Below are 24,236 nucleotides of genomic sequence, written 5' to 3'. Positions count from 1 at the left end.
GCGGCACCACAGCTCAACAAACTAGCAATGTAGGCCTCCTTCATAACATTGGGGATGTATTGGATTCAAGAATGTGAGCAAGCATTGTTTTCCATTGGCATCAAGATAGAAATTTGTCCCATATCTGAGGGGGGGGGTCATACTCTAGTCCAGGGCTTTTCAACCAGTGGTACGGGTACCACCTGTGGTACATTGGCACCTGGCAGGTGGTACGCGAGCATCCTAGAAAAGTGGTAGCGGGGGAGGGAAATGAGCTGAACCGGTGGCAGCACTGCACAAGCCTGAGCGAGGGATGGCTGGAGCTGCAGGGCTGTCAGGGCTCAGTGGAATCAGCACTTCTTCGGGGCTGTCAGGGCTCAGGGGAAGCGCCAGGATCAGCGCCAGGCTCCAGCTGGAGCTCGGCGCTGATTCTGGTGCTTCTGCTGAGCCCAGAAGAATCGCTGATCAGCTGGAATGTTGTAGCATCTCCAGGGTCTTGTGATTTACATTCAGATGCTTGGCAACTGATTCATATTTATGACGGTCACAGTGTCCCAGGGTCATGTGAAGTGACCAAAACCTGCTGCAACCACCCAGCAGACGGGGGGGGGGGAGGAATAAAAACCAAACACCCCCAACCCCAGCCCAGCTGCCAATCCTCAACAGAAATGCTCACAACTATGAAAATCTCGGACAGGAGGATAAGCGCCGCCAGGTGGGCAGGCAAGTGTCTTTCTCGGCTGTGGCTTGTGGGGCACTTTTTTCAGTGCTATTGTAACTTCGAACAGTCACTAAGCGAACTGTTGTAAGTCGAGGACTACCTGTATTTTATCACTTTTTTCCTTTTGGGGGGGGGTCATCAAGTTTTTGACACCTCAGGCGACTGGTGGTACTCGGATATTGCCATATCCTAAAAGTGGTGCAATGGGTGAAAAGGGTGAAAAGCCCTGACCTAGTCTGTCATATTTAGTCTGTCATACTCCAGTCTGTTTCTTCATGTGAAACAGAACCCCAGGTAGGTGCTGGGCAGTGCCAGCCAGGCACAAAGCAAAATGAGGTTTGGTAAGGTTGAGCTCCAGATGGGTGTAGACTCTAGCCAGTAGCTGGGAAGAAGATCATAAGTTCTCCTGGTTTGCTACTCATGTTACTAATCTCCTCCAGTTTTCACTCAAGTTCCATAGTTTCCCGTGGTCCTCCATTTTCCTGATGAAGCACACAGCCCACTTTGTTGTTGAAAAGGCGAGGTAGGCTTCCCTTGTGGAAATGTCTACCCTGGATAGAACGTTCCTTCAAGCGACGCTTGTTCCGTTTACAAATCTGCCGGATGTCCCAGATCCTTAGTGTGCCATCGTGGGAAGCTGTGTACAATAATTCATTGTGAATCTGGAACAACAGGGCCATACTTAGACTGCTTAGCATTGACAGTCACAACACAAGACAGCAGCAAAGAGAGAGCTTTCTTGCTCTGGCATATTTACAAAGCAGAGGGATTACGTGGAAATGTGGGCCGATCCAGTTTCAATCTATACGTATAACTCAAGAGAAATCTAAAGTCATGCAACAACTCACACAAAAGAAGGAGCTAAGAGGAGCTAGGAAAGCATGGGCAGCCGTATTTCCTTAGCATTTTTTGTTTATGAGTGTAGAAGTTGTTTAACAAAATAAAAAAAAATAAAAGCAGAGGAAGAACTTAAGAATAGTACTGTGGGGTCCTTGGTGCTCTCTGAGCTTGACTGCTTTATTGCAGAAGTTTCATAACCCAACTAGGTAACATCATCTGGGCTAGAAGAGAGATGGGTCTGTTCTCTGTTTATATACAGGTAGCTTACCCCACCAGTGAGCAAATCCTTCTTTTCCTTCTAGCACTGATGATGATATTAATCAGATAATGAAAGATCTGCAAGAAAACAACCAAGCTCAGAGAACATCAAGGGCTCCACAGTTCAACCCTGAGCTATACATATTCCCTTCTATTGGCACATTTTTGTAATAAGCATTATTGATGAAAGCGCAGTCTTCTATGAGTATCTAAAATGAAATGGCCTTATGAATACTTCGGACAGAAGTTGCATCATTTCATTCACCCGTAGTAAAATCAGAGAATCTATAATGTTGACAGCTTACCTGGATGCAGTTAATAACCAACTTATGACCACGAAACACTCTTTGCAGAATGCCGGTCTTTGTGTTAAACGCTCGAGCGCAAGCATCACCACTTCCAGTAAACACTGATGAGAAAAAAATAAGGATGGGAGGCTTATTCAGATTATTTTACATTATGCATTTCTTAGATAGAATATTTGTATCCCACTACATTACAGTCCCAAAGGATCAGAGAATAGCTGTGGTGATGCAGTGGTTAGAATGCAGTCTTGCAGGCTAACTCTGCCAACTGCCAGCAGTTCGATCCTGACCGGCTGAAGGTTCCATCCTTCCAAGGTGGGTAAAATGAAAACCCAGATTGTTGGGGGCCATATGCTGACTCTGTAAACCGCTTAGAGGGGGCTGTAAAGGATTATGAAGCAGTATATAAGTGTAAGTGCTATTGCTATTGTCATCGCTATCAGCCTACTAAAATAAAATGGAAAATTAATAAGGGTAATAATGTTGTAAATATAATGTATAACTTCACCAAAGATTAAGATTAAGGGCAAATCAAAATAAGAAGCAAATGAGCTGGTCAAATAAAAAGTAGAGAACAAAATGGATGAAATATTAAGTCTTTTGCATTACCTAAACTCAAATCTATATGGTGAATAGGGCAAAATATAACTCCCTATAAACAATATATATCAGAATATATATATAGAATATATAGAATTCTTTTGCTGTTGAAGTAATCCTCTATGTATCAATGAAATTCAGGAGAAGAGAATTCTAAATCCATTTTTTTTAGGAATGAGTTCTGCGTTCATTTTAGTTGATTTTCATCCTTTAGAAAGCTTATACTTGGCTGACTATATTTTTACTCCTGGAAGTTGTAGTACCTACAAGTTGTCCTCAACCTGTAATTTTACTCATACGATGTGACAGTTGTAAAGAAGGTAATCATGTGATGGTGCCTGATTTTACCACCTTTTTGTAGTAGTCATTAAGCAAATGGGGAGGGGGCCAATGTCGAATGTGGGTCAAAAGTAGCTTTTTCAGGGTCCGTTGTAATTTGAATGGTTGCTAAGCAACTGCTTGTAGGTCGAGGACTACCTGTATTGGAAATGTGCTTGTTTTTTCAGATAACCATGCTTAGTTATACTGATTTACCATACTGTACTATGAACTGAAACTATAATCAAGAGGTTATTAATTGTAATTACAGTAAGTCAATGTGATATGCAAAACTAATTAACCATATCAGATTTATGCTGGAATTAGTATTTAAAGTGTGTTTTTTATTTTATTGCTAACATGAAAAGTCCAATAATGATGGTGTTAAATGTCTAATAAATCCATTATATAGAAACACTTTAATAAGAAGAAAACAGGAATTAGTACTTTTTGCCACAGGCAACAATAGAATATAAATACATTGATGGATGGGGGCAGAGCAAATCTGCATTTTGACTTCAAGGCAAATGTTCTGTTGCACTTAACATTAATAACAAACCAAAGCATTCATTCAGTGAAGCTAATTTAACTGAATATCCATTTGGAATATCAAGCTATTGCAATCAATTGCAATCTATTAGGAACATTAGTAGAATAGAGTATCTTTATTGTCATTGTGGAACTCACAACGAAATTAAGTGCTGTCCACAGTGCACACTACATACAAGTAAAAACCACAAATAAGAACATACATTAATATACACACATCCTTCACATTCTATTCATCATTGCACTGCCCCTAATATTGCACGTCAATGTTGCACTATATTGTGGTATTTAATATGGTTACAGCTCTGGGATAAAAACTATTTTTAGCCTAGTTGTCTTTGTTTTTATTATCCTGTACCGTCTGCCAGATGGTAATAGTTCAAAAAAAGAATGTCCGGGATGAGACAAGTCTTTAAGAATATTTTGAGCTTTCCTAAGACAAAGGGAACTGTACAGTTCGTCCGGGGGGGAGATGGTAATGACCCTCTGGAGCGCTTTTTTATCTGCTACTGTGCAGCAAGCAAACGACACACAAATCAAGTTATCGTTGAAATGTTTTATTACAGTAATAGAACCTCATTAGCAATATCAGGTGGGCTATTTTACCAGGTGAATTATGCAGTTTAATTTTTGCTGTTTATTGATGAGGAATTAACAGTTAAAGGACTTTTTAATAATAAAGAACATACCTCTGTCAAATATTTATGCCCTGCACTAATCAAAATTTTATTTCTTAACATTAAAGTGTCCAAATAACTCCTCCCCATTCCCAAAATAATATAGGCAGGCAAATTGTCAGCCTTACCAGGTAGGCCTGACAGGAAAAACAACCAGCTGAGTTAATCCTAATGTAAGGCTACACGGGCAGAATCTTGCAAGTCTGAAAGTACAAATCTCGCGCCCTCTCTTTTACAGCCTGAAAAGTTAAGAATAGTTCTTTCTGAGTCTCTTTCTCTGCCATTATGGAGCTGTGGGCTATGCCTTCTGATCATTCCCTAGGCAGCATTTATTTCCCTATCCCTTCTCTCAATGTCTTTCTACCGTGAGAGTTATAATTTAGGAAACAAGCTGTAAAATAGATCCAAAAATAAAAATAAAGATTGCATCTATTTGGTTAGTTCCCTTTTCTACCACTTAGAGATAATTTATGGATCCTTAGAGCAATCCCATGTATCGTAATGAATCATATTCGCCAATTAAGTCTGGTATTTCCTGATTACAAAGTTAATTGTTTTAAACAATAGAACAACTCATTTTCCAGCATAATGTCTTTCAAAAGAAGGCATTTTTGCATGGAATGTGATAGCTTCGCTCCCTCCCCCAATTCCATCTGAAAGTTATCCTACTATTGAAAATTAGTCCAGGTTTGTTTGTCAATTCCAACAGACCAGCTGTTATAATTACAGGCCAGGCACCCCTAAAGCCAAAAAACAACTTTAAAACTTACAAGATTGGAAACAAATTTTACTGCTACCACACTGTTCCAACACTGATATCAATAAACCTTGAATTTATTTCCATCTTCTAATCTGGGTGGGGTAACTGAGTCATCCTTTCTGAATGCCTGCAAGGCCATTTATACATTGCTGTAACAAAGCCACTCCAAGTTTGGCGCATGTTTTATTTCTTTCACCACGGAGATGGCTAAAGATTTCTTTTTAAGATGTACTTCATCATCATTATGCATGTGGTTCTGGAATTACAATCATTCATTTAATGATTATCTGAAGTCACAGGGGCACTGCAAAAAGTGATTTACAACTGGTCCTCATACTTAAGACGGTCACACCATCCCCGATGGCAATTAGTATGTATCTTTGACGACTGCAGCATCCAGGGGTCATGTGACCTTCCCAGCTGGCTTCCGACAGATAAAGTCAATACGGGAAGCCAGCTTCACTTAATGACTGCATGATTCATAACAACTACTTGCTTAGCAACAGACATTCTGGTTCCAATTGTGGCTGTAAGTTGAGGACTATCTGTAACTGCATGTATGCATGTATGCAGGTAAATCTTTGACTTTGTTGGGCACCTTTTAGAGACCGAGTGACCAAACTGCAACCCAAAACCCACTTATGCATCGTCGAGTGCCAAGTGGGCGTGGCCAATTGGGTGTGCGTGGCCCATTGGGTAGGCGTGGCTGCTGTGGTAACGGCAGACTGGGTGGGACTAAAAAGTTCAATCAATCCTAACTTTGCAAGATCTTTTTTTCCCACGAGAAGTTGAAATTGACTGATTGAACCTTTTTTTTTTGTACACGGCGGCAGAGGCCTAAAGCGAAAAGGTTTTATAAAACCCAGCTGAAGGCCTAGGACTGGGGTGACGGTGCGCGTGCCCACAGAGAGGGCTCTGAGTGCCACCTCTGGCACCCGTGCCATAGGTTCTCCACCACTGCCCTAGAGTTAATTATATAAAATGGGTAGTTATATAAATGTTTTAAATCAATGAAATAAAAGCACAGACTATGCATTCTCATAAATACTGGCTCTCCAAGCATGATTTTTGAATCCTTTGAAGTAGATCTAAGAAGCTCCAAATTGCAAGTTTTTGAATTCTTGCAATTTGACAGGAACTGAATCCTTGTCATTTTTTTGGCCTTAGTTCCACATCATATTGAACCTGGTTAATGAGAAATTGGTGTGTTGTAAGAATCTTAAAGGAGGTAATTGTCCATCAGGCTAACTTTATCCCCCAAATGATCCAATATTGGCACCAGGGACCAATTCCATGGAGAGAGGTTTTTCCATGGACCGGAGGGGGCGTGGTTTCGTGTGCTCCTGCACCCCGCAAATGGGGGCTTCGCTTGTTTGTGCGGACCGGTTGCTGACATGCTGTGGACTGATGCTGGTCCACGGATTGGGGTTGAGGACCCCTGTTCTATAGGGTTAAACCACTGTTCTCTGAACAGGGTGATTTCAAGATATGTGGACTTCAACTCTCAGAATTCATCAGCCAGCTGAAGTCCATATATCTTAAAATTTGCTAAGGGTGAAAAATGCTGGGTTTGACTGATTTCACTGAGGCATGTTGTGAAAACAGCAAATCTGTCCAACTGTTTCTCCCAGGACCATCAAAATAACTGCACAGAAATTGCAGTTGAAAAAACTGGCCAATGAGAAAGAGGGAGACGGGTAGCAATATTTTGACAGGCACTTCCTGGAGAAGGTGTAGTAGGGAATCGATATTCCCCAAATGGCAAATTTTGATCTTGTTAGTGCGATGATGTTCACCACCAGAAAGATCTGATAGGGCTAATTAACAGAATAACAGAGTTGGAAGGGGCCATGGAAGTCTTCTAGTCCACCTCCCTGCTCAGGCAGGAGACCCTATGCCAGCGGTCCCCAACCTTTCTGACTTTGTGGACCAGTGGCGAAGCCAGCAGCAATGGAGAGGGGATGGTTCCACACAAGCAGCAAGCATGTGCAGGAGTGTGCATGCCTTCTGCTTGTGCAAATGGAGTTTCACCCACTTGCCTGCCACTTGCACGGTCCATTTCCCGATAGGCCATAGCCTGATGCCGGGCCACAGCCCAGGGGTTGGGGACCCTTGCCCTACACCAGTGATGGCGAACCTTTTAGAGACCGAGTGCCCAAACTGCAACCTCAAACCCACTTATGCATCGTCGAGTGCCGGGTGGGTGTGGCCCATTGGGTGGGCATGGCTGCGGTGGTAACAGTAGACTGGGTGGGACTAAAAAGTTCAATCAATCAATTCCAACTTTGCGAGATCTTTTTTTTCCCCGCGAGACAGAGGCCTAAAGTGAAAAGGTTTTATAAAACCCAGCTGAAGGCCTAGGACTGGGGCAACGATGCATGTGCCCACAGAGAGGGCGCTGAGTGCCACTTCTGGCACCCGTGCCATAGGTTCGCCACCACTGCCCTACATCATTTTAGACAAATGGTTGTCCAATCTCTTCTTAATGGTTGAAATGCATAATGGTTGAAATGCATTCTGCAAATTATTTAGAGGCAGGAACCAAGTATATGTAGTCTAACAAAAAGAAGGATTGGGGTGTCATGATAGCAGTCTTCCAATATTTGAGGGGCTGCCATAAAGAAAAGGGGGTTATTATTCTCCAAAGCACTTGAAGATAGGGAAAGAAGCAATGGGTGAAACCAATTAAGAAGAGCAGTACAGATGGAAACTGGTCAAACAGAGATGCAACCTGGAATTAAGGAGAAATTTCCTGACAGTGGGAACAATTAATCAGTGGAATGGCTTGCCTCCAGAAGTTTTGAGTGTTCCATAGCTGGAGGTTTTAAAGAAAATATTGGATAGTTATTTGTCTGAAATGTCCTACTCGAGCAGAGGGTTGGATTAGAAGACCTTAAAGTTCCCTTCCCAAAGTGTTATTTTTGTATTCTGTATTCTATTCTGTATAAAAAAAATAAGAGGACAGAGGTGAGAAGTACGCTGAAAGCCATCATCAAAAGTAAGCTACAAGTAACTTACTCATGAGGAAGATCTCTATTTTCCCACTTAAAAACTCTATTTACAAATATTTGCAGATGACATCTAACTCTACCTTATGCCCCTATACATGTAGTTAAAAAGAATAATTAAAGCAAGCCAGATACTTGAGAATCTAGTGGAGCAGTGGTGTCCAACCCTGGCAACTTTATGACTTGTGGATTTTAACTTTCAGAATTCCCCAGCCAGCATATTTGAATTCTGGAAGTGAAGTTCACAAATCTTAAAGTTGCCAAGGTTGAACACCCCTGCAGTAGAGTTTCCTAGACACTCCTCAAACATCATCTCAACACTTTCAAATACATCCGCTGACCACAGGGAGAATGCAGAACAGGCCAAATATCAACCAAGTTAGATGGACTGTAGTAAGGCTTCAAATCCACAATACAAATGGGTTGCTAGTGTCAACACAGCCTGAAAGGATATGAAATTGGTTACAGAAAAAGACATACAAAGTCCTTTTCCTCTTCTCACTGAGAAAGCAAGAAATCAGACCAGCTTTGCCAACTGCTGGGATGATTTTGTACCATCTGGAACCATTTATTTTTTTAAATGAACAAAACTTGGTCTGCTGTTCAAGAAAGGGAGAGAGTGACTGCATCCTGCTTTCTTCTGAATATTTATCCATGGGCTGCTTTCACTTTCCACAAGGAAGGATGGGATGTAGCTAACCAAGCTTTGAGATAGTGGTAGGTCTTTAAAAAAATCAGAACTAAGGATGAACTTTCAATATGGTGTGATGGTGAAGATATGGGATCTGGGTGGAGAAATCCAGGTTTAATCCCCACAAACTATTATAGAAGTTCTATGACTATGGACTAGTCCTTCTCTCAAGCCCATGAGCCAGTGTGATGTAGTGGAGAAGATACTGGACAAAGAATGGGAGATCTGGATTATATTTCCTCCTCTCGAAAGCCAAGGAGATAACAACAGAAGCATGCTTTAAAGCCAGGACAGAAAGGAGGAGGAGGAGGAGGAGGAGGAGGAGGAGGAGGAGGAGGAGGAGGAGGAGGAGATCTTCCTCTTCCTCTTCCTCTTCCTCTTCTTCTTCTTCTTCTTCTTCTTCTTCTTCTTCTTCTTCTTCTTCTTCTTCTTCTTCTTCTTCTTCTTCTTCTTCTTCTTCTTCTTCTTCTTCTTCTTCTTCTTCTTCTTCTTCTTCTTCTTCTTCTTCTTCTTCTTCTTCTTCTTCTTAAGACTTCCTACTCCCTGTTTCACTAGAGCAGTGTCTCTCAACATGGCAGCTTGAAGATTTCAACTGGCTGGGGAATTCTGGGAGCTGAAGTCCATACATCTTCAAATTGCCAAGGTTGAGAAACCCTGCAATAGAGTATTAGAAGGAAGGCAAGAAAACTCAGGTAGGTTTTCAAGATTCGCCTACTATCACCTACATCCATACAGTGTAGTTTTAGCTAGACTTGTGGAGTCTCTTTCCTCATATACCTGAAAAAGCTGACAACCTGTTCAGCAATGGAAACTCGCTAGGTGTGATGAAAGATAATCCTGGCCCTGGAATACAAACCATTAGGATAGGAGAAGATTCGGAAAAGACTGCTTAGAATCTCAAGGTACCAGAAAGAAACTCAAAATAGTCCTGCCTTGAGTTTGCTTGGCATAAGATGTAGTAAAGAGAAACTCTGACAGGTTTTCAACATTCTGTTATGATGTCTATAACAATAACAACAGCAATAGCACTTAGACTTATATGCCGCTTGTCAGCATATTGCCCCCAGCAATCTAGGTCCTCATTTTACTTACCTCTGAAGGACAGAAGGCTGAGTCAACCTTAAGCAAATCAGAATCAAACTGGCTGCGGGCAGAGTTTGCCCACAATACTGCATTATAATAAGGTGACCAACTTTTTTACAATGAGAAGGAGGACACAAATAAATTGAAGAAAAAAAAGGGAGTCTAATGCGTGCGTCTTATTTCGTGTCATGTTTCGGTAAGAAGTAAACAAAGCCACTTGTGTGCAGCGCATTCTTGCACGTGGCGCACTCTCTCAAAACAATTCTCCTGTGTGGAGCGCATGCGTCTCATAATTGCGTCTCACCGCACTGTACCGAGCCTTGACGAATCGTCATGTCAAATACAAATACGGTACATCACATCACACGCAACGGATCGGATCGGCATCAATCGAATACGGAGATTTACAGATTAGTCTTCAAATATCGAAAAGGAGGACATATAGGGGGACACTTTTTGAGAGAGGACAGAACTTACAAAAGGAGGACTGTCCTCCCTAAAGGAGGATGGTTGGTCACCTTAATTCTAACCACCACAGCTCTTAACAATAAAAGACATTTTTTTAAGCTCCTGCTGCTGCCATTTCCTACAGAAACAGTGCGGTGTGATGGTGAAGATATGAAGATACTGAACTAGATTATAATTAGATTGTTTTTATCCTGCTGTTATTACCTTATAAGTAACTCAAGACAATGAACATTCATAATATTCCATCCTCCTCCTCCTCTTTTTCTGTACAACAACAATCCTGTGAGGTAGGTTGAGATGAGAGAGAGGGATTGATTGGCCCAAAGTCACTTGTCTGGCTTACATGCCTAAGGCGGGACTAGAATTTACCATCTCCTGGTCATTGGCCCACAGCCACTCAGCCGGCTTTCATGACTGGGCCAGGACTACAACTCACAGCCCCCTGTGAGGCCAGCACCTTAACCACTACACCAATCTGGCTTTTCAGCCTGGGGGAGACTAAAATATGGCCCTTCTCTCTCAGCATAATCTATTTCAGAAGATTGTTATGGTGAGAATAAGATGAGGATGTGCCTGTCAAAATATAAACCCAACACTTAACCAAACAAACTTATGATGGAGTTGGTTGGAACTTACATATTCCAGCGTGATATTTCAAAGCACTGACACTGTGTTTATGAGCCTTATAGGTCCGTATCCTCTCTCCAGTGTCAGCCAGCCAGCACTTTACTGTTTTGTCCGTGCTGCCTGAATACAAGCATCGATTCACAAGCTGAGAGACAGAGAAAGAAAGAACAGAAAGTTAATGAAGAAAGATCACTGGAAGTCACAGTTACCCTTCAATCTGGCTTTTCTCTTCATAACTGAAGGAGGTACAAACAGTAACATCAATGTTGAAGGTGTAATGTAGACCTTTTGAAATAACATCCTGCGTGGAACCAAGTCCTAGTGGCCTTCAAAAGAGGTCAAAAATTAGGTAGGAAGAGATGTTTACTCACTTCTTGTGGAAGATGAAGCTAGTCTTTAAAGCTAGTGAAGCAGTACTTCGTAGGACCCACGGATTTATTGGTCCAAATAATATTTGTATTAATTGCATTTGATTAAATTTACAGTGTACAGTTATGTGGGGACAATAGACATCATCTGAAAAGTTTTTCAGTCCACAATCCATGTGAGCTATGAATTCAGTAATATGTGCACAGTCCTTCTTTCTATCATTAAATTCAAACCACACTGCTTAACTTCAGCAGGCACTCTGCATTATGTGCCATCAAAAAGAGGAAACTTTATTCGGATGTTAAGAAAAACTGGGATAAAGCAAATTCAATTATTTTTTTTAGATTCTCCCAGTCAGTTATCTATACCAATTCATGTATATTGCTTGGAACATTTTCAAATGGAATAGAATAACAGAGTTGGAAGGGACCTTAGAGGTCTTCTAGTTCAACCCCCTACTCAGGCAGGAAACCCTATACCATTTCAGACAGGTGGTTATTCAATCTCTTCTTAAAAGTGATGAACCATTCACCACTTCTGGAGGCAGGTTGTTCCGCCGATTAATTGTTTTAACTGCCAGGAAGTTTCTCCTTAGTTCTAGGTTGCTTCTCTCCTTGGTTAGTTTCCATCCGTTGCTTCTTGTCCTGCCTTCAGGTGCTTTGGAGAATAGCTTGACTCCCTCTTCTTTGTGGCAGCCCCTGAGATATTGGAACACTGCTATCATGTCCCCCCTCGTCCTTCTCTTCCTTAAACTAGACATACCCAATTCCAGCAACCGTTCCTTATATGCTTTGGCCTCCAGTCGCCTAATCATCTTTGTTGCTCTTCTCTGCACTCTTTCTAGAGTCTCAGCATCTTTTTTACATGGCGGTGACCAAAACTGGATGCAGTATTCCAAGTGTGGCCTTACCAAGCCATTATAAAGTGATATTACTATTACTATTTGATTCTTTCCCTCTGTTAATGCAGCCTAGAACTGTGTTGTCTTTTTTGGAAGCTGCAGTACACTGCTGGCTCATACTTAAGTGATGGTCCACTAGGACTCCGAGATCCCTCTCACAGTTACTACTATTGAGCAAGGTACCCCCTATACCAGTGATGGCAAACCTTTTAGAGACCGAGTGCCCCAAAACTGGCCCCGCCCCTGCTCCATCCCCCGCTCCGCCCCTGCTCCGCCCTCACCCCATCCCCCACCCCACCTGTCCACAGGGCCTCTCACCGCCTCCATGGCCCACCGCAGATCGCCCAGGCAACCCAGCAGTGCCGTGGTGGCCACGCCCTCTGCCTGTGCCCCGCAGCATAAACTGTGCGGGATGGGGCATGAGGGCAGAGTCTTGTCTACGCTGCCTGGCTGCCATGTCCTTGGTTGCGCTGCTCCGTGTGGGCCACACTCGGGGGTGACTCTCCTCCAGAGGGGCTACTGGTGAGGAGGGGGTCATGGGGGAGGTGAGGCTGGGGCAACGGCACGTGTGCCCACAGAGAGGGCTCCGAGTGCCACCTCTGGCACGCATGCCATAGGTTCGCCACCACTGACCTATACTGTACCTGTGCCCCACTGAATGCCTATTGATTATTATTATTATTACTATTGTCATCATTACAATTGCCTGTCATTACTGAACGGTGCAAATGTGAAGATGCAAGACCCCTGGTGGCGCAGTGGTTAGATTTTGGTAGCTTTAAAACATGTGGACTTCAACTCCAAGAATTCCCCAATAAAAATGCTGGTTGAGGAATTCTGAGAGTTGCAATTCATACTTCTTAAAGATGCCAAGATTGAAAAGCACTGCTCTACAGAAAGCTTGCCTGGGTAAATACTTGATTAATATTCTCGTTCACAAAGCTTCCGTGTGTTGCAAATCCATCACTCCATTCTCAAAAATCTCTTGAAGGAATGAATGCTTCTAAAAGTGATCCATTATTTTGAATTTTAAAAAAATGTTCATGTAATCTCCCATAACATTCATTTGGCTAATGGAATGGAAAAACAACAGAGCCTCAGGCTCAAAGTATCCTATATCACCAGACACATACCAAGTATATTATAAGAAAACCTATGCAAGTTCTTTGCTGGGTTTATGTCAAAATAAAATAAAGTGGTCAATCAAGAAAAAACACACACTATTTTTTTTCTTTTTCATTAAAAAGACAGATGTGCCTTTCATCAATAAAAGCAAGGATTAATTTTCTAAGATTTGGATGGGACAGGAAAAGTGGTAGTCAGAAAAAGGATCTTTCTAACAATAAACAGTCCTCAACTTACAACAGTTGTTTTAATGACAATTCGAAGTTATAACCGCACTGAGAAATGTGACTTATGATCATTTTTCACACTTACAACCGTTGCAGCATCCCCGTGGTCACATGATCAAAATCAACTGACTCATATTTATGACCGTTGCAGTGTATCCTGAGGACATATAATCACCTTTTGTCACCTTCTGACAAGCAAAGTCAATGGGGAAGCCAGATTCACTTAACAATCATGTTACTAACAACTGCAGTGATTCACTTAACAACTGTCACAAGAAGATGGGGCATAAAGTGGGGCAAAACTCAGCTAACAAGTGTCTCACTTAGCAATATAAATTTTGGGTTCAATTGTGATCATAAGTCAAGGAGTACCTATATATTCAGTTTTAACAATGGCTATTCTAAAGCACGGCCAGGGAGACACAATTCCAACTAATAATCTGAAGATGATTTAGTTGGCCTCCTCAATTGGGTTTAAAAAAGATTTTATTTGCTCTGTTGGAGCACGACACAGATAGAAAACAAGAACAATTGGACTGACAGCCTGTTCCAAGTCTTGATAAAAGATCAAAATAGTCCAGGAAAAAGACACTAATATTTTGCAGGTACATCAAAGAAACATAGAACTCTGCAGATTTTCAGGATAATTCATTTTTATTTAATTTTTTATTTATTCAAAATATTTATATAGCAGTCTATCTTCTAACCACATGCTTCCTTCACACCCCACCAGCAGAAAACAATTATCTGTATTTTGGAGTAGTCAATTGCTGTAAATAATCACTCTTATCAAATTCACGGGTTTTTCTCCCAAAATCTATCCATAGTTCTATGGACAGTGATCCAGCCAGCTATTTTTCTTTCCTGAACTTACAACCATTTGTTTAGTGATCATTCAAAATTTAAATGAAAAAAAGTAACTAAAGACCGATTCTCACACTTGTGACAGTTACTGCACCCCTCTGGTCACATGATCAAAATTTGGGCTCTTGATAATTGGCATGGATTTATGATGGTTGCAGAGTCCTGGGGTTATCTGATTTCCATTTGCAACTTCCTAGCTGGCTTCCGATAAGCAAAGCCAATGGAGGAACCTGAATTTCTTTAATGACCATTAATCACTTAATGATTACCTTGCTTAACAATGGAAATTGTGACCCCAGTTGGGATTGTAAGTTGAAAACTACTTGTACCAAAGCATTACTATTCCTTAATTACCCTAGACAAATATTAAACATTTTCCATGGAATCCATGATTTGGCTTCAGTGCAGATATTCTTGTTCAACCAGGAAATAATAGAAACAATACAAAGAAACAAAAGAACACACTAACATCTGTTGCTCTTACATCTACTCCCCAGAAATTCTCCACGTTTTGCTACTCATGAATATCCATCTCCTCCACTACTTCCTCATACAGGATAGTTTCAAACATCTTTCTATAGCATGGTTTTCTTAAACCATGGTTTCTTGAATATACCACAGTATTTGGGTCCATAGATTACAGTCATAAACCATGGGGTTCAGAAACCACAATAGCTGAGGTTTTCCAATGTGGTCATCCAAAACCCACCTTATGGATTACGGCAGCCAATTAATTTTCTCCTACCCACCAGCGGATATGCTGGGTTGTGAATCCACTCAGCTCAGAGATCTTATGGCTTACAACTATTTTCTTGTATCAAGAATATTTTATATTTTTATTGTTTTAGAAGTGCTTATCTTTCATGGCTTTAATGCTTTTGATACTATAAGTCACCCAGAATTGCTTTGAAAAGAGAAATGAATCTAATAAATCAGATAGATAGATGAGAGTCAGCGAGAGAGAGGAGGGGGGAGATAGATAGATAGATAGATAGATAGATAGATAGATAGATAGATAGATAGATAGATAGATAGATAGATAGATAGATAGATAGATAGATAGACAGACGGACGGACGGACGGACGGACGGACGGACGGACGGACGGACGGACGGACGGACGGACGACAGACAGACAGACAGACAGACAGATAGACAGACAGACAGACAGACAGACAGACAGATAGACAGATNAGATAGATAGATAGATGGATGGATGGATGGATGGATGGATGGATGGATGGATGGATGGATGGATGGAGGGAGGGAGGGAGGGAGGGATGGAGGGATGGAGGGATGGAGGGATGGATGGAGGGATGGAGGGATGGATGGAGGGATGGAGAGAGATAGGATAGGATAGGATAGGATAGATGATAGGATAGATAATAGATAGATGATAGACAGATAATAGAGATAGAAACAGATTGACAGACAGACAGACAGACAGAGATAGATAGATAGATGTGCTAGGATGATGCTGTTTTGTTGAGGGTCCTTTTCCAACTCTGTACGCCCAGCTCTTCTGTTGATCCTTCTTCAAATCCGCGTCCTCTCTCCTGTATTTTTTCCTCCCCAAAAATACCAGTTGCACAAATGCTGCAGACCTCAATACCACCTTTGGAAGAAATGCAATCTCTCTTACCTCTAGGCAAATGATGGATCCTTGATGCTCTTTGAAGACCCTCAGCTGTTCCCCTGTCACAATGTTCCAAGTCCGAATGGTATAATCAGTGCTTCCCGAAAAGAGCTCCCTGTTTGGAGCGTCAAGTATAAGGCATAGGACTGCCCCAGTGTGTCCCAGCAGGGTCTGGTGGCAACGCCCAGTGGACACCCACCAGACCTTGACAGTGCAGTCCGTGCTCCCCGTCACCAGGAAGTCTTGGCTTAGCTCTTCCACCTCTTCTATCCTCTCCTCCACCTCTTCCTCTTCAAGGACATCCTTCGAAGAGTAGAGCGCCAGGGCCAGAACGCAGTTGCGATGGCCCCTAAACTCCTGGATCGGTTTTTCCTTATCCACACTCCAGCAGCGTGCAGTCCTGTCGTAGGATCCACTGAAGAGGTAATCCTTGAAAACTAGGATCCTGTTGGGAGAAAACAGTCACTGACTAACCTTCTCATCTTGGCTTAACAAAGTAGCATTGGAGCCATACGTTCCATTTTGTGTAGAAAGCTCATTTTGAAGATTAAGCTTTTCCACTTTAGTCACCCCTCGACTTACGATCACAGCTGGGACCAGAATTTTTATTGCTAAGCAAGTCAGTTGTTAAATGAATTGCACCCAATTCTATGAGCGTTTTTGCCACGGTGGTTAAGTTAATCACATGGTTGTTAAACCAGCCCAGCTTCCACTACTGAGTTTGTTCGCTGGAAGCTGCCTGAAGAGTTTGTAAATGATGATCAAATGATCCCGGGGTGCTGTAACCATCATAAATAAATGCCAAGCACCCAAATTTTGATCATGTGACTCTGGGGATGCTGTGATAGTTGTCGGTGCGAGTACTCGTGATGGGTCACTTTTTCAGTGTTGTAACTTTGAATGGTTGCTAAACAAATGGCTGCAAATCGAGGACTCTCTGTACTATAAATTTCCGCCTTGCCCATTGCCAAGAATCCCACAGCCAATGACTGCAGGCTTTTTGTTCAACCTTCTGTAGAATCTGATCACAGTGGATTCCTATGGATGACTATTCAAGGAAGCATGTTTAGGCTAAGCAGATTTAGGCATGTATGTTTTTTCCTCTCTGGCTTTGCGATAAACTGTGGGATGTATAATTAATAATTCCTCCACAGAAATATAGCTCTTTTGTATTTCCAAAATTATTTTTTGAAATTGGGCTGCTGGAATAGGGTATGTTTAGTTTAATGAAAAGAAGGACTAGGGGGTGACATGATGGCAGTCTTCCAATATCTCAGGGGTTGCCACAAAGAAGAGGGGATTGACTTATTCTCCAAAGGACCTGAAGGCAGGACAAGAAGCAACGGGTGAAAACTAATCAAGGAGAGCAGCAACCTAGAACTAAGGAGGAATTTCCTGACAGTGAGAACAATTAATCAGCGGAACAACCTGCTTCCAGAAGTTGTGGGTGCTCCATCATTGGAAGTTTTTAAGAAGAGATTGGACAACCATTTGTCTGGAATAGTATAGGCTTTCCTGTTTGAGCAGGGGGTTGGACTAGAAGACCTCCAAGGTTCCCTTTCAATGCTGTTATTCTGTTATTCTAATTGAACAAAATATGCCTATCTCAAATTCTCAAAATTACCAACAGTGAGGCCTCTTGTAAACTGATATCTGTACAATCCTTTGGGAATCTATTAGATCATTTGATATTTCAAAGCAAATTCATTGAGGTTAAATGTGTTGATTATTATCTGCGCCATCTGCTTGTTCCCCAATGCCTTTCCAAAACACGGAAGCAAAGGAAGGAGAAACAGATAATCCACCCTGAGGCTTTCCTATATACAGGTAGTCCTCAAATTATGGCCACAATTGAGCCCAACATTTCCATTGCTAAGCAGGGCAGTTGTTAAGTGAGTCATCCCCCCATTTTACAACCTTTTTGCCATGATTATTAAGTGAATTTCTGCAGCTGTTAAATGAATCATGTGGTCATTAAGCGACCACAGTGGCTTTCCCCACTGACTTTGTCAGAGGGTTGCAAATGGCGATCGCATGACCCCCCCCCCGGGACAATGCAACTGTCATAAATACACGCCAGTTGCCACGTGCCTGAATTTTGATCCCATGACCATGGCAATACTGCAACAGTTGTAAGTGTGAGAAACGATGATAAGTCACCTTTTTCAGTGCCATGGTAATTTCAAACGGTCACTAAATGAATGGTTGTAAATCGAGGATTACCTATAACAGTGATGGCGAACCTTTTAGAGACCGAGTGCCCAAACTGCAACCCAAAATCCACTTACGCATTGTCGAGTGCCGGATGGGTGTGGCCCATTGGCTGGGTGTGGCCCACTGGCTGGGTGTGGCTGCAGTGGTAACAGCAGACTGGGTGGGACTAAAAAGTTCAATCAATCAATTCCAACTTTGCAAGATCTTTTTTTTCCCCACAAAAAGTTGAAATTGACTGATTAAACCTTTTTTTTTTTTTTGCACACGGCGACAGAGCCCTAAAGCAAAAAAGTTTTATAAAACCCAGCTGAAGGTCTAGGACTGGGGTGATGGCACGCATGCTTACAGAGAGGGCTCTGAGTGCCGCCTCTGGCACCCGTGCCATAGGTTCACCACCACTGACCTATAATGCAGAGGTCACACAGTGTCATCCTGGAAGTTGGCACTATTTGGGGAACAAGTGTAATTTTCAGATGATGAGAATTGCAGCCTCTCCCAAAATGGTGCCCGCTTCCGGGACAGCACCACGTGGCCTCCACAAAGAAAGGCCATGTGGTGAATTGGTGCTGCCAGAAGGAGATCTATGGAAAAGTGAAGTCACAGGAGGGAGGAGGGAGTGAGACCCAGTGGGACAGGAAGGAGGTCCAAGGTCTGCAGGACACAGCAGGGTGGGATAGGGGGAAGGCAGGCAGGGGGGTGATGGAGCTCTCTTGTGGTCGGTTATAAGGGTTGGGGGGTTTGCCAAGTGCCTGGATTTTCTTCACGTCACTATAGTGGTGCTGCAGCAGCTGTAACTTTGGTTATAAGTCATAAGATCCTTTGTTCAGCATCGTCAAATGTCCACTGAACGAATAGTCATAAGTTGAGGACTACCTGTACTACTTGTACCCCTTTCTGGGGTACAAAATGGGGTACTTCAATCGTTTTAGGAGTATTCTGAGCCCAGCAAGGAAGTTTGAAACTGTTTCTTTCATTTTCAGAACTGAACCACCAAATGGGAATGTTTCAAATCTAATATGCGCTGAATTCAAAATGTTTTACACATCTCTTTGGGTGAACGTCCGGAAAACCACTGATGAGGGGTAGAAATTAGGCAGGTGCTGGCCCTGATGCAGCCATTACTCCTTCAGCTCTTATGATGTAGAGACTGGAGGGGAGAGAGAGAGAGAGCAAGTCTAGGTAACATAAAATAATCACCCTAATACGTACCTATTCACGATGGATGTGTGTCCACGATAAATAGCAAGGCATCTTCCGGTCATCACATCCCATTTTCTGATAGTGTGATCTGCACTGCAGGTGAAAGCAACTTCGTTTTCTAAGTGACAAAATGTGATGTAGCTTTCATGACCTGGAACGAATGAATAAACATACAGACAGATCAATCCTATGGCTATGGTTTCAATGGTGGGTAATGTATTTAGGGCTGAACTGTTGGGGTTTTGCAACACGCTTATAAACGCAGTAATGAAACATCTGCAGGAAAACAATCGAGCACTATAAAATGTCTTTACATTTTTAAAAATTATAGAGGATTTCCAGTGAATACAGTGTTTCTTAACCTTGGCCATTTTAAGAGGGGTGAACTTCAACTCCCAGAATTACCCAGCCAGCCATCCCAGCTATGGAATTCTGGGAGTTGAAGTCCTCCTATCTTAAAGTGCCCAAGGTTGAGAAACACTAATTATAGAGGGAAAAATTGGGGTGGGACAATAATAATAATTAATTATTATTAATAATAATGATAATAATAACAACAACAACAACAACAAAACAACAACAACAACAACAACAACAACAAAACAACAACAACAACAACAACAACAACAACAACAACAACAACAATAATAATAATAATAATAATAATAATAATAATAATAATAAAGTTGGAAGGGACCTTGGAGGTCATCTAGTCCAACCCCCCACTCAGGCAGGAAACCCTATACCAGTGGTGGTGAACCTATGGCACAGGTGCCAGAGGCGGCAATCAGAGCCCTCTCTGTGGGCACGCGCACCATCGCCCCAGTCCTAGGCCTTCAGCTGAGTTTTATAAAACCTTTTCACTTTAGGCCTCTGCCACCGCGTGCAAAAAAAAAAAAGATTCAATCAATCAGTCAATTTCAACTTCTCGCGGGGAAAAAAAAACCTTGCAAAGTTGGAATTGATTGAACTTTTTAGTCCCACTCAGTCTGCTGTTACCACCGCAGCCACGCCCACCCAATGGGCCACACCCACCCAACACCCACCCGGCACCTGATGATGCATAAGTGGGTTTTGGGTTGCAGTTTGGGCACTCGGTCTCTAAAAGGTTCGTCATCACTGTCCTATACCATTTCGGACAAATGGCTGTCCAGTTTCCTCTTAAAAACTTCCAGGGTTGGAGCATTCACCGCTTCTGGAGGCAGGTTGTTCCACTGGTTAATTGTTCTCAATGTTAGGAAGTTTCTCCTTAGTTCTAGATTGCTTCTCTCTTTGGTTAGCTTCCACCTGTTGCTTCTTGTCCTGCCCTCAGTTGCTTGGGAGAATAGATTCCTCCCCTGCAACCTCACCCCAATTTAAATTCTACATCAGGAATTTAGTCAGAAAAAGCTTCAGATTATTTGCCATCATAGCCTAATGTGGCTCTCTGCCTACAATGTCTATTTTAAAAGCAGGACAGCCAAGGACTATCTCACTTCTGGGCTGAAGATCATCACCACAGGGCAGAGTCATGAGATATAGCAGGATAAACGAGCATGCTTGTGCATGTGATTAAGTGCAACGGCACATGAACAAAAACCTAAAGCAACCACACTGCACTGTCCAATGCTTCTATGAGGCCATTGACCCAGCTATATGGCATCCATATTTATTTGTTGGGATTTTTATCCCACCTTTATTACTTTATAAATAACTAAAAAGCAGCAAACATTCATAATACATCATCTTCCTCTTTTTCCCACAATAACAATCCTGTGAGGTGGGTTGGGCTGAGAAAAAGGGATTGGCCTGAAGTCACCAAGCAGCCCTTCATGACTAAAGCAGGATTAGAACTCACAGTCTCCTGGTGATTGGCCCAAAGTCATCTAGCTGACTTTCATGACTAAGGCAGGACTAGAACTCACAGTCTCCTGGTGATTGGCCCAAAGTCAACCAGTTAGCTTTCATGCCTAAAGTGAGACAAGAACTCACAATTTTCTGGTTTGTAGGCCAGAATCTTAATCCCCACACCAAACAGATTCTCCTTATCCATATCCATGTCTATCTTTTTCCATACATCTGGACAATTTGGAAGAGTTGATGTCCCAGAGGTAGATAGACTTGATTACAAATAGTCCTCAATTTACAACCACAATTGATCCCAAAATTTCTTTTGCTGAGCAGGACAGTTCTTAAATGGGTTTTGACCCATTTTGCGACCTTTCTTGCCACAGTTGTTAAGTGAATCACTGCAGTTGTTAAGTTAGTAACACAATTGTTAAATGAATCTGGCTTCCCCATTGACTTTGCTTGTCAGAAGATCGTAGAAGGTGGTCACATGACCCCGGGATACTGCAACTGTCATAAATACCTGCCAGTTACCAAATACCTGAATTTTAATCATGTGACCATGGAGATGTTACAATGGTCCTAAGTGTGAAAAATAGTCAAGCCACTTTTTTCAGTTCCATTGTAACTTCGAACAGTCACTAAATGTATGGTTGTAAGTTGAGGACTACCTGTATACAGCAATGGGTGCACTGTTGGAAGACCTGAACAGCCAGGCTGGGGACAGATCATTCTGGAGAAGATCATCAAGAGTCAACATCAATTTCATGGCTCATTAGTCAATCAACCAACTGCAAAAGCAAAGCTTCCTTATATAGATTTATATAGCGAAATCTATAATATTGGGCAAGGTGGAAAGAAAGAGAAGAGGATGGTCAGCAGCAACATGGATGGACTAAATTCCATAGGAAGTTCTGAAGGACCAGACCGGAGAAAGCTCACCCTGGAGAATGTCCATCTATGTGGTTGCTGAGGGTCAACATTGACTAGATGGTCCATAATCAATTTATATCCTGGAACCAAAAGACAAATTTTGGATCAGAAGACCTCTAAGATCCCTTCCAACTCTTGTTATTCTGTAATTCTCTAATTTGCCTACCTTGAAAGTGGGCTTGACATTCGTTGCTGGAAGTGCTCCAGAGCCGTGCTGTCCCATCTTCACTGCCTGTTAACAGCCACTGCCCGTCTGGACTCAGGCTGATCCAGTTGATGCCTCCTTGGTGATCAGTGCAAATTCTGAGGGCTGAAGAACTGCTCCCCATTCTGCCACAAGGCAGAAGCTGGAATGGGGACACCCATCAAGTCCAGATCATCTTAAGATCAGGAAAAGGCCTTGCAAAAACAAACAACATCAAATCCGATTGAGCCATCCTTTGGTGTAAAGAATTAGCCAAGAACCGTTGATTTCTGTTACGAACACATAACATTCAAATGATACAATTTTCCTAAACTATTCAGGCGCACAACTGCATTTCCTTAGCCAGAAGTGCACATTCATCAAACAAAGCACATATTACTCCATTGTTTACCATGAAGCTGACCTTGAAAATGTCAGGAGACTTCCATTGATTCAGAACGTGGCAAGGAAGAATATTGACCAAAACCTGCTGAAATGCTGACATCGTTCTCAATTTTTTAACAGAAAATGAGGGTTTTGTTCATTCGTTTTGTGTTTTGTTTTAATATGGTTCTAGTTGTTGGTTACGTTTACAATTCAAAATAACACTGGACCAGGACACTGTTTCTCCTAAATGAATCTGCCCGTGATTTAAAATCTACAAATAAGGACATTCTCTGGGTTCATAGAGGTAGTCCTTGACTTATGATTCTTTGCTTGATGACTGTTCCAAGTTATGACGGAACCCCCAAAAGCTACTTAGGACACATTTCCAAACTTCTGATGTCCAATCCCCCCACGGTCACGTGACTAGATTTTGGGTGCTTAGTAATGGCCTGCATTTGCAGTGTCTTGCAGTCACATGACTGTGATTTACAACATTTTTGCCAAAAACCAGTGTTTACTTTCGGTTTCTGGCAAAACATTCCCCACAGCAAACAAATGGATTCACTTACTAATTGCACCATTCACTTAACAATCACAGCCTTCATTTTACGATCATTATGTTAACCTTTAATGGCCATCACAAAAAGATTGTAAAAGCAGATCTGGTCATGTGATGAATTGCTTTATGACAGTAATGATTTACTGCGGACCTTAAATACAGTTGTAACTCAAAGAGTACATGTATACCTTTTAAAAAATAAATGTTTGTTTACCAGGGAAAATGTTTTCCTTACTTTAGGAATTTCATTCCTTGCATGTTCTTCCATCATCCACAAGCATGCATCAGGGCAAGAATATCTTATTTCAGTTTGCAGATTAATTCTGGTAATCAAAAGGAAAAAACAACTGTGGCTTTGGAGATCTATAAAATATCGCCCTGCTAAATTTAAGCAATCCAATATTGTGTGATGCATCCTGATCTCAAGCTAACATCTGTAGTAGGGAAAAGAATGGTAGGATTTTGATTAAAAGTTTATATAGGTAGTCCTTGAGTTATGACAGTAATTGAACCTGGCAATTAAAGTCATAAATCGTGACAGTCGTAAAACGAGTCACCACTTGACTGGACCTAATTTTTCCACCTTTTTCACAGCAGTCATTAAGCAAACCCACTGTTCCCTATTGGGAGTGTTATGCTGGAAACCAGAAGTAAATGCTAGTTTCCAACAAAATCATCATAAATTCTGTTCATGTGTTGTGGGGTGCTGCAAAAGGCCCTAAATGTGGGTCAGTTGCCAAGCAACCGGAATGTGATCATTTGATTGGGGGGGGGGCAATGTTGGAACTTTGAAACCAGAATGTATGTAGCTTTTGAGCGGGGTCCACTGTAGCTTCAAATGTTCATTAAGCAAATGGTCATGATGTCATGTGTCTGATTAACGAATATCTTTAGTTTTATCTACCGCTTCTTTGCTATTTTTCATAA

At 42.0% G+C, this 24,236-nt stretch overlaps 1 protein-coding gene across 1 annotated transcript; it reads right to left on the bottom strand.

Annotated features, from left to right (window-relative positions):
- Positions 1-1,143: 1,143 nt before the first annotated feature.
- WDR86 (WD repeat domain 86) lies at positions 1,144-22,508 on the bottom strand. Its single transcript, XM_015832554.2, has 6 exons — positions 22,346-22,508; positions 19,429-19,570; positions 16,012-16,450; positions 10,894-11,029; positions 2,104-2,207; positions 1,144-1,362 (listed from the first exon to the last, which is right to left on the bottom strand). The coding sequence occupies exons 1-6, from the start codon at positions 22,506-22,508 to the stop codon at positions 1,144-1,146; spliced, it is 1,203 nt and encodes a 400-aa protein (XP_015688040.1).
- Positions 22,509-24,236: the final 1,728 nt, after the last annotated feature.

This window comes from Protobothrops mucrosquamatus, unplaced genomic scaffold, assembly GCF_001527695.2.
Source record: "Protobothrops mucrosquamatus isolate PMUCROS unplaced genomic scaffold, P.Mucros_1.0 scaffold5, whole genome shotgun sequence".
In the NCBI taxonomy this organism is placed as follows: domain Eukaryota; kingdom Metazoa; phylum Chordata; class Lepidosauria; order Squamata; family Viperidae; genus Protobothrops; species Protobothrops mucrosquamatus.
This window is presented reverse-complemented; position numbering and strand designations above follow the sequence as displayed.

Coding starts and splice junctions, on each gene's coding strand:
- WDR86 (XM_015832554.2), bottom strand. CDS start 22,508: ATGGGGAGCAGTTCTTCAGCCCTCAGAATTTGCACTGATCACCAAGGA. Junction 19,571..22,345: donor ATGTCAAGCCCACTTTCAAG/GTAGGCAAATTA, acceptor CATTCGTTCCAG/GTCATGAAAGCTACATCACA. Junction 1,363..2,103: donor TGGTTATTAACTGCATCCAG/GTAAGCTGTCAA, acceptor CTGTTGTTCCAG/ATTCACAATGAATTATTGTA.